At 52.1% G+C, this 10,708-nt stretch overlaps 1 protein-coding gene across 2 annotated transcripts; it reads right to left on the bottom strand.

The window, feature by feature from the left end:
* Nucleotides 1-504: 504 nt before the first annotated feature.
* On the bottom strand, nucleotides 505-10,589 carry SSRP1 (structure specific recognition protein 1). Of its 2 annotated transcripts, none has more exons than XM_082747617.1 (17): nucleotides 10,405-10,589; nucleotides 9,786-9,925; nucleotides 8,671-8,856; nucleotides 8,012-8,117; nucleotides 7,529-7,719; nucleotides 7,192-7,422; nucleotides 6,955-7,058; nucleotides 6,723-6,851; nucleotides 6,212-6,433; nucleotides 5,413-5,485; nucleotides 4,867-5,005; nucleotides 4,696-4,741; nucleotides 2,617-2,746; nucleotides 2,021-2,191; nucleotides 1,774-1,862; nucleotides 1,217-1,403; nucleotides 505-990 (listed from the first exon to the last, which is right to left on the bottom strand). In XM_082747617.1, exons 2-17 carry the CDS (start codon nucleotides 9,837-9,839, stop codon nucleotides 919-921), a joined length of 2,130 nt encoding a protein of 709 aa, XP_082603743.1. In that variant the 5' UTR covers nucleotides 9,840-9,925; nucleotides 10,405-10,589; the 3' UTR covers nucleotides 505-918. The 2 variants fall into 2 exon arrangements, with proteins under 2 accessions (XP_082603743.1, XP_082603744.1); XM_082747618.1 differs by having other exon boundaries at nucleotides 9,786-9,942; nucleotides 10,405-10,570.
* Nucleotides 10,590-10,708: the final 119 nt, after the last annotated feature.

Here is a 10,708-nt window from a genome sequence, read left to right on the forward strand (position 1 = left end):
CTAGCTGGTCCTCACTTATTTGTTATGTCCCCTTCCTGGACGTAAATTCCTCCCAATCCCCCACAACAAAAGCTTCGTCCACACTCCACACCTTTCCTGCACCCCCATCCGGCCCCCCTCTCCAGGCTCGGGTTTCCATTGCCCCACGCCGCAAGGAGGCTGGTCAATCCTGATTCCATTATCTCAATTCATGCGAGACCCTGGACTCACAGGTGATTAAGGGCTGGGCCAGAAGCGGCCTCCCCTCAGCTTGGCTAATGGAGTGGAATTGTGAGAGTGACTTCCTAATCAGATCAGCTCTCATTTCTAGCCTCTCAGGTGGCCCATCCCGGCAGAGAACTGTGAAAACCAATGCCCATCCAACCGGGAACAGAACAGGATGTACCTGGAGGCTGGCTTCCCGGCTGGCCGGCAGGGCCCTGCCCCGTCACAGCAGTATGGTACGCACCACCCCCCGAAAATGGGGTGATACAACAGGGCTAGAGAGAAGGCATTAGGACATGGTTTCCAAAGTCAGTTCCCTTTATTAAATGTTGATTTTTCACAGACCAGAAATACAAAATAAAAGTAGAAATAGGCCCCCGTTAGGAGCTATAGGCCTGACCTCACATGACCCCTGCTGCAGCAACTTGAACAGGAGAAGCAGCAGCCCTAAGGTGGAGAGAGAACAGGCCCAGGATTCCACCCTGAACCGCACTGCCCCACCCAATCTCTGCCCGAATGATAAAGAGCCACCCTTGGGAAGCAGAGGAGGACATCTCCCCTGCTGCCTCAGCGAAGTGCATTCCACCAGGAGAGCCTGTCAAGATGGCACAAAACCCAAGGACTACATTTCATAGGAGAAACTGGTACCAAATATGGGTGGGGAGACCGCAGGTGTCACAGAGCAAGCCCAAGGAGAAAGAATTTTCCTCCTCTCTACTCATCAGATCCTGATGCCGAGTCTTCTGAGCTGGGGGGGGTACTGGCCAGCTCCTCTTCTTCAGAGTCCTGAAAATCAAAGGTCTCTTAAGGGCCCTCCCAGGGAACCACTTTTCAGTGGTGAAGGACCCCTAATCCCATACCCACCCACCCCAAATGCAGCACTGGCCTTCAGCACCTCCCATGTGCACCCTTCTATTCCACCTTGTTACTCTTACAGACCTACCAACCACAACCCGACCCTAGATATGCACCCCTCTGCCTCAGGTACCCCTCAGCCCCAAACCTGCCACACCTCACTCCGCCTTCTCTTCTTTTTGCTCTTGTTCTCTCCGGAAGAGCTCTCATCACTGGACACAAACTCCTTGCTCTTGAAGCTCTCACTTAGCTGCCTTGATGAGGACTTGGATGATGAGCCCCTTGAGGGTGTTGATTTCTTTTCCACCTTCACCTTTACCTTCTTCTTCTTCTTTGACTTGTCCCTAAAGCAGCAAGAGGGAAAAGAGCCTGGACCTTCAAGTTCACCACCAAAATCAATCCACCCCTTGCTTCATCTCTAAAGTTTCATGTGAATTATGAATTTTTTGTTAATTTTTTGTTAATTCCATCATAATTTTTTGTTAATTCCTCCACACCTTCAAATAAAACTAACTCTCCAGGAAAAGGGCCCCATTTATCCAGTGACCTCAGGAATTCTCTAGCACATTACCCATACTTGGGCAACTGCCTACCCAGACTTGAGAAGCACTGCCCGACAGCAGTCAGAGGCATTATCTTTAACACGTCAATTCTCGACCCACATAAATTGATGCCGAAAAGCACTTACTGGGCTATTTTGTTCCCAACACTCACCTCTTAGAAGACTCACCCCGGCCCCCTTCATATTCTTTCATGGCTTTTTCATATTCCCTCCTGGCATCCTCAGCCTTCCGATCCCACTCCTGTCACACACACACACACATATCCACGAAAAAAAGAGAAGAATGAGCCCTCTTCCTGATGCAGGCAACACCTAGACAGAGAAGGTGTACCGATGGCCCGTCCCTGCCCCCCCCCATCGGTTACTCAGTTGCCACCCCTCATCTCTGCTGCCATTCACCTCTTTCTTCTCTTTAGACATTCCCTTCCAGATCTCGCCTGCCTTCTTGGAAAGATCCGTGATACTGATGCCAGGATGGTCTGACTTGATCTTCTCTCGGCTGGCATTGAGCCACAGCATGTAGGCAGACATCGGCCTCTTAGGGGCATTGGGGTCTTTGCCCTTCTTCACCTACATAAAAATCCAAATGCCTTGAGCCATCTATTTCTCAGACATCCACCCTCTCCAAAACAAATTATTTAGATCACCTGCTGAGGGGAAAAAGAAAAAAAAATGAGAGGACTGAAGAGGCATAAAGCTAGACTGAGAGCTCCCAAGGCCAGGAACCCTGTCTCCTCCCCCGGCACCCACTGCCTCACTCACTAGGGACCCCTTGCCTCAGGCTCCTGGGACAGAAGCTGGTCTCCTAATTCAGATCTCCCAGAAGCTAATTAGTCCAAAGGCCAGAGAGAAAAATTTCCAAGATACTCCTCAAGGTCATATTCACTGGCTACACAAAGCAGCCCCAGAAGGACCACCTGACAGGCCCTACTGGTGGTAGACAGGAAAAGGTAAAGGGAATGGTTCCCCACCACCCTTCCATTCTGAGTGTGCACCTCCACAGGCTTCTTGCGGCTTTTTCGGTCCTTGGCCATCTTGGCCTTTTTAAGCTGCTTCCGTTTCTTTTCATCCCGGTCACTGTCACCCTCATTACTAGAGGAGCTAGCTGAGGCGTTGCTGTCAAACCTGCCAAGGAGAGGGGGCTTAGACCCAGGAAGGAGAGCACCCATGGCCACAGGGCAGGAGGGAAACAAGTCTAAAGCTACCTGCCCAAAAAAGGGGAGGTGGGACCACAGGACAGCCTCCTGGCCACTGGTCCCCATCCTGCTTCCTCCTCACAGCTAAAGTGGCTTCAGCTGTCCCCTCCCCACACCTAGCCCCTTCTCCACACCCAGCTGTGGCATCAGTCAGCCAATAGAAGACAAAATAACGAGTGGGCTTCAGCTGCTCTCTTTGCTCATGGGCTGACCCACACCATCCCCATACTCTTGGGGACAGGCACTTGGGTCTTATCTTGCCTAGAACACGACCCAAGTTCTCTTCACCACTTCCTTTGAGTTAGCTGTCTTAATCCACCCCAGAGTCTTTTTTGATAAAGAGATAATTACTATAGAAAAGGGAAGGGTGGAAAAAAAAAAAAAAAGAAAGAAAAAAGAAAAGGGAAGGGTGGCCTGGGTGGCTCAGTGGGGTAAGCCTCTGCCTTCAGCTCAGGTCATGATCCCAGGGTACTGAGATCAAGCCCCGCATTGGGCTTTCTGCTTGGCAGGGTGCCTGATTCCCCCCCCTCTCTCTGCCTGCCTCTCTGCCTATTGTGAGCTATCTGTCAAATAAATAAATAAAATCATCAAAAAAAGGAAGGAGGAGACGTTTTAAAGATAAATAATATAATAAAATCTAGGGGCACCTAACTAGCAATTGGAAGATCATTCAGCTCTTGACCTCAGGATTGTGAGTTCAAGACCCCTTGGGTATAGATATTACTTTAAAATATATATATATACACATATATATATATAAATACATATAAAACGGGAAACCGACCTCAGTCCAAGTCCGTCCATACCCATATAATTAAGTTCTATCGGATAGGCATGGAACTCCTCAGAAGACAGACAGACCTACATTACACCTGTATGGTGCTGGATGATTTTTAACGGATTTTTGCAAACATCTGCTCACTGACCTTCATAAATATGTGGCAACCAGAACTAGCAAACTCCTCTATACATATGCTAAACCTATATATATATGTATATGTACGTATATATACCATGTATCTACATATATAGCTCTACATATCTATTTGGGTTTGAGGGAGGTAAGTTGGGTTTTTTGGCTGCCCAACATTCATTTCCAATTCTTCTGGATAAAGAAAGAAATTCTTCCTAATTTTCTGTGGGAACCACCTTGCCCCCACTCAGCAGGGGCTCAGTCCACCCCCAGAATTTAAGGGTGGGTACATGCCTAGTTCTAGCACATCAGCACACATCCTGGTAACTCAGGAAGGGGCAGTGACCATGCTGTTCACTGCTGCCCTGAGAGAAGAGGCACTTCTGGGTGTTAAACCAATAGCATTAAGCCTGCCCAGAGCTTCTGAGGGTCATGTGACACTGCATGGGCCAAACTTACCTAAAAATAAAAAAATCAGAGGAAGTAAAACAGAATCCCCACAACTTTTGAGCATCTGGATCCAGGTACCCGAAGCCCACTACATCCCTGGACTCTCCAGTTAGGTGAACTTACAAAACTCCCTTTTATGCTAAAGTCAGTTTGAGTCACATTTCTGACTTGGCCATTAGGAACCTTGATCAATACAGCAGGGGGGGGACCACCTGAGGTCCTAGGTGAGGACACAGAGACTCAACAACTCACCCCAAAAATCACAGCAAGGAAGTGGGCAGGTGCTAGCTCTTATTCCTATTGTCTCCCCACTTGTTTTTTTGGTTTTACTATGTGCCTTACACTTGCAAAGCCCTTGACAACTTCCGAAGTATTTCCAGTAATACCTCAGAAGAGGTCGCTCTTCCACCCTGGGTCACTAGCTAACATTAAGACATGAGAAATGTTCAGACGTCTTCTGGCCCCTTAAGCTTATAGGCCTCCACCTCACCCCTGTGAGTGGAACCAAAACTCACTCCTCTGCCACGTCTTCCTCCTCTTCACCTGGATTGAATGACTCATCTGAAAAAGAACAGGATGCATCAGCTTTGCCCCAGAGACCCTGCCCCCCTCCCCAGATGCCCAGCTCTGGCCCCAGGCAAGAGCTTAACCGCCCTCGTGCCCCAGCACTGCTGAGGCGAGCCCACCGGTTTCTTCTCCTGAGTCATCGCTGCTGTCGTTGGCATTCTCTTCCCGGATCTTGCCCTCTTCCTTCATCCGCTCCAAGTAAGCATCGTGCTGGTCCTCATCAGAGTCGGCGTACTCATCGTAGCTTGGGTTCATGCCCTAGCCAGGGAAGAGATGCGAGTGAGGGCCAAGTCACCCTGGCGCCAGAACCCTGCACACTCAAAAGCACCCCCCAACCCATGCCTGTGAGTAGGATCAGCTCCCAGAAGACCCTGCATGGTCCACACACAGCGCCGTGCAGGGCCTATGCCCGAGAACCTCCTGCCAACCGGGTTAGTCCAAGCCCCTCCCTCTCCCAGCCCCACTGGGGGCTCCTGAGGCAGCGAGACTGATCTAAGGTCATGCTGAGGAAACCTGCACCGGGAAGGGGGGAGGGTCACACGCACCTCTTTTTTCTATAAGGGTAAGAAGAAAAGACAGAGTGAAAAAGAAGGCAGAAGAATCCCCACTCCCTCCACACCCCCGACAGATCAGAGGAGGCTCATTCTTCCCTCACACACAGGTACCTCTTTGAGTCCTCGGTTTTTGATGTTGAGTTTTTTGGCATTGACAAAATCAAACAGCTTCCCATACTCCTCCCTGTGAGGCGAGATGCACCAGGTTACTAGACAGGCGGGGCCCATGCCCAGGGTGGGCTGCACGCTATCCTAATACCCACAGGCCGGGACAGGTTTTGGGGTCGGGAGGTGCTGACCACGTTACCCAAGCTAACAGCTCGGAGAGCCCCCGGAGGACTGTGGTAAAGAAGGGTCAGACACTAGTCGCAAAAGGAACATGCAGAGTCTCAAGCGTCTGGGAAAGAAAAGGTGGGGAGGGTGTGTATGCATCCACCAGATACGCCCAGAGCAGGGGGGAGATGTTCCCCTGGGAACATTTACACCTCTGTGCTAGTCTGAATTTTGTACTTCACAGCGTTGTCGTGAGGATGAAGTGGGAAGACGTTTGAAGACTTTTGGCCCACAGTGAGCACTCAATAAACATTAGCTGCTGTTTTCTCAGGCACAGAGCTCATTCCAGGAAAGGGAGAGATAGCATTTCCATCATGGGGGGAGTGAAGAAGGGCTAACTGAACACATTATATGGGAAACAATTTAAATACAGAAAGCAAGCCAGGGAGAGGCTTTCAAAGGCTGACCACTCCAAGAAGGACCAAATCCCAGGGAAGAGAAAGAAAACTTCTGCTCAAGGCCTGAAAAACTGGGGAAGAGTCACAGGCTCAAAAAGGCCCCCATGCCATGCCCGGCTTCCCCATAGAGGCTCGGTCCAGACCAGGATTCCCAGGAAGTGACTGGCGGAAGCTCTCACCTCTCAATGCTACTGAAGGTATACTGGGTGCCCTGCTTGGTCTCAATTTCAAAGTCAAAGGAACGCGTGGTGGTGGTACCACGGGCAAAGTTGACAAAGGAGATCTCATCAAAGCGGATGTGCACAGGTGGCTTGTGGACGTAGATGAAGCCCCGCTCCAGGGGGTAAAGCAGTCCTGAGCTCGCCTTGTAGGAGCAGGTGATGCACTGGGCTCCTGAGTGCCTGGTGGGGGCGGCGGGGAGCCCAGTCAGTGTCTCCCCAGGAGCAGGAGGCACGGAGCCAACAGCACATCTCCCAGCAGGGACACACATGTGCTCAGGCCCTGAGGGTAAAACCCACTACGCTGCTCTGATGGAGACCACGGACACCGGTCATGCTCTGACCCAACCAGACCCCGAGGAGATCGTGTTCCCGGCCCAGGAGGGGCTTACCAAGAAGACCCAGCATGGCGCCCGCCTCGCCCCCCACCCCGCCCCCTGGTCAGGCCAGAACGCCAGGCCGGCACTCTCACCCTTGGAAGTTGCCTGGCACTGTGATCTTGCGGTTGACCAGCGCTTTCATGACCCGGCTGACCATCTCGTACAGGGATCCTGACATGTTCTTAGTGAGCCGGCCCTCAAAGCGCTTCTCTACCTCTTCCCTACAAAGAGAGGAAGGTGAGGTCACCGGTGCTGCTGCCTTCTAATGGCATACCAGTCTCCTGCCTGGACAGTGGGAGGACATGAACTCAAGGACATACTCACTCATTCATGTTGAGAGTCAACGAGATGTCCTCATCCTTGGAGAAGAGGAGGATCAGGAAGTGGTAACGGGTTTGGCCCTGCTTGATGGGGGGATCTAGACTGATCTGGTAAGGAAGAGCCGACAAGGTTCCACAGCGGTCAGGGTTCCACAAGAATTGCTCATTAACCAAACACCAGCAAGACCGATCTATTGGGCAAACACCAGGACAAGATCCAGCCCCCATGGTTTCTGCTTACCACAAAGAACATCTGGCGCTGGTCTTTGTGGGGCAGCAGAAAGAGACGCAGCACTGTGGTATAGGGGATCTTGTAGTCGAAGGTCTTGCCGTGAAGGTGCAGAAAGGTGGGGTAGATCCGAATGTCGTAACGGCCTCGGGGAGTCAGACACTGCAGCTCCCGGAAGATGCAGATGGCGTCTCCAGTAGCCTGGATCACATCCGCCTTAGACAGCACATTCTGGGCAAAGGCCTGCAAAAGTACAAGCTGGTGATCAGGTAGCAGGGGATCCTGCTTCCAGGCGAGCCAGGGCCTGCTCAGCACCATCTGCTCTCAAGGAGACCAGGGGAGGCCTCACCTCAACTGGGTCCACACCATCCTCCTGAGTGGGCGGCACATAGAAGCGCACCTCCATGAGGGACACCTCTGCGTCATCGTTCTGGTGGAATTCCAGTGTCACCTCGTTCTTGCCGGTGGTACACTGGGACACATTGCTGAGGGGTATCTCAAAGACAGGCTGGTCACCAATGTCAAAGGAAAGCAGCTGCCCTGAGAGGAAAGGGCTTATCAACCACAAGCTCCTCCCCTCATAATTTATGTCTGTATAAACAACAGTCCTGCCAGACTGTCCATCCCAGGGACAGAGCGCTGGACTCTTTGGCCTCACTATACCCTCAAGACCAGGTACAGTGCCTCTTACACTATTGGTCCTCAATAAATTTATGATGAATTACAAACTGATAGGTAGTAGAAAAAGTAGCAGAAAAAGAGCAAAACAAGGTAAAGGCTGCAACCCGGCATCCTACCTTCTGCTCCAAACCTCAGTCTTCCCCAGACTCACCACCAAACTTCACTGTCCCCCAGTTCCAGCCCTTCACACAGAGGTCCTTCTCCATCAGCTCAAGGCGATAGTGAGTTTTGAAGAAATCCGAGAGTTTCTCAAATTCCTGTGGGCAGAGAGGAGACAGAAGTCCCTACAAATCCTTGTGGCCTTAACACAAACATTCTGGGATTCTCTCTGAGAAACTGCCCTCAATCTACCTTCTATCAGAAACCCAGCTGTTGAAAGAAGCTATGGCCAGGGGCTGGATCTCAGAGTAGGGGAGGCATAAAGTATGGTCATCTCCTGATCATGGGTCTCCCCATGCTCTCTGACTTTATACAGCCAGCGCTTTAATGAAAGGGAAAGTAACATGCAGTAAAGCATTTAACTCAAACAGTTCAAAACAGAAAAACAAACCTCAAACTAAAGCACTAAGATTCTGAATCTGGACAAAGGCAATGAGCAGAAACCACCCCAAAATTCACAATGGTAGGAAACCTTCTGGAGTCAAAGCACAAGACACCCAAGGCTGAACACTGCTTACAATGGCCATAATGGCCCTGCTCTGAGGGGCCAAAACTAGCCATTACATGCTTATCAAAAAAGCCCCAACTCTTTCTAGAATACGACACCAGGTGGCACAGTAAAAGGAGGTTTATGGCCACAGGACACCTCACCGATTCTCGGAAGCCGTCATACTTGTAGACATGGCCATTCTTCGTAAGCAGTTTAAGTCCGTGGCCCAGGGCGACACGGCGCCAGATGCCTTCAGTCAACTCGCCGGCCTGGATATTGTCCACTTTGCCCGTCTTACTATTCTTGAAAATGATACCCTGGCGGCTCAACCTCAGCCGGCCATCGTTCTGTTGGGAAAACAGGCCCAGATGCAAGGTTACAATACACACTGTGTCCAGGGCACAACGCCTACAACTGGGCTGGCCAGACCCTGATGCAGGACCAACAGATGCAGGGGGGAGGGTTAGGAAGAAGAGACAAGCTACCAGGAAATCTGGATCCTAAAACCAAACCCCCGGGCATCCAAAACCCCTGCAGGTCCTAGTCTGCCCTTGGGACAGAGCCCCACGAAAAGTCCCTTTCAAACTGCAATCCTAGAATGCCTATACAGATGCTTTTTGAGTTACCATGGCTCAACTTAGAATTTTTCAATTCTATGAAGGTGTGAAAATGATACACATTTAACAGAAACCATAATTTGAGTTTTGAATCTGTTATCTTTTCCCAAGCTAGCAACAGGTGGTACAATCGTCCCCTGATGCTGGGCGGTGGCACAGAGCCACAAGCTCCGAGTCGGCCACACAATCACCAGGGCTGATCACCAGAGTCAACAACCAATACGCATACCACCCTTCTCTACCCGTTCTGTTTCACTGTTTCAGGACACTATTTAACAAATTACAGGAGATGTTCAAACTTTGTTATAAAGTAGACTTTGTGTTTGATGGTGTTGCCCAACTGTACACCGATGAAAACATTCTGAACCTGTTTAAGGCTAAGCTAACCTACGATGCTCATCGGGTTAGATGTTTTAAAATACGTTTTCGACTTAAACAGTATTTTCAATTCACGATGAGGTTTTGGTGATGTAACCCCGTTGGAGGGGCAGGAAGATCTGTATGCACTGCCCTTTGTTGGGGGAAACACCAACTACACATTACCCTCCCGCTCCTTTTCTAAAATAGCAACATCATCAAAGCAAGCTCTTCCTAATGGGCGAATGGTCCGCTCCGCCTTCCCTCTCTCAGCCTTTACTAAAAGCCCAGGTCCTTCTTACCATGGAGCCTTTCACCTCCTGATAGACGTCGTTGAACTCCAGTGTTTCCGCCATACTGATCTGCCCCTGTTGACCTCGATTGGGAGCAGGGCCCCAACTCCTGGGTGGGTGGGTGTGCGGGCACTCAGCACGTTGGGAATCTGAATTTAAGAGGGGGCTAGACAAACATCAGAGAGAACATCTCACTCGGCCCACGGATGGAGCCAGGGGGCAAGCCCTGGCGGAGCCTGGGATGTCTCAGAATCTCCTCTGCCTGGGAACCTACAGCGGGCCCCGCAGACCTCAAGAAGTCAGGCCCAGCAGGGGCTGGAGAACCCGGCTTGGAGGAGCGCTTACAGCGAGACCCGACACCGGCTCGGGGCGCTCCACCGGGCGCCATGGCAACGGGCAGCAGAACCCCGGGGCCTGACCCTCAGCCGCGCCCCGACCCAGCTCCGAGTGCAAGCCTTCCCTCCCAGCACTCCCACCGCGCCGCGGCCCTGGACCCGCGGCTCCCCCGCCCCCTAAAATGGGTTCGCCCGCTGCCCGTGGATTCGAACGCGGAACGGTCCATCTTGAGGATCCCGCGGGGGGAGCAGGGCTCGCGCCCTCTCGGGGCACAGGGCCGGCGACCACCCACCTCCTCAAGCTGCAGCCTCGCGACGGCCCAGGTGCGGGCGGTGGGCGCGCTGGGGGACGCGGGAGGGGGGGCGGGGACAAGGGGGATGGGGGGGGACGCTGGGGAAGCTTTTCCCGCGTGCGCGGCCCCGCGTCCCGCCACCGGAAGCCGTGCACGGACCACAGAGACGGTGAGCCGGCTAGAGAGACACGAGCCCGGCCCGCCTACGAGGCGGCCTCCTAGAGCGTCAACCGCTCAGGAGGACCTGAGGGAAGCCGAGCTGTGATTCAACTGGCACCGCGTGGCACCTGAGGAGAAGATGGGA

This window comes from Mustela nivalis, assembly GCF_964662115.1.
Source record: "Mustela nivalis genome assembly, chromosome: 9".
Lineage (NCBI taxonomy): Eukaryota > Metazoa > Chordata > Mammalia > Carnivora > Mustelidae > Mustela > Mustela nivalis.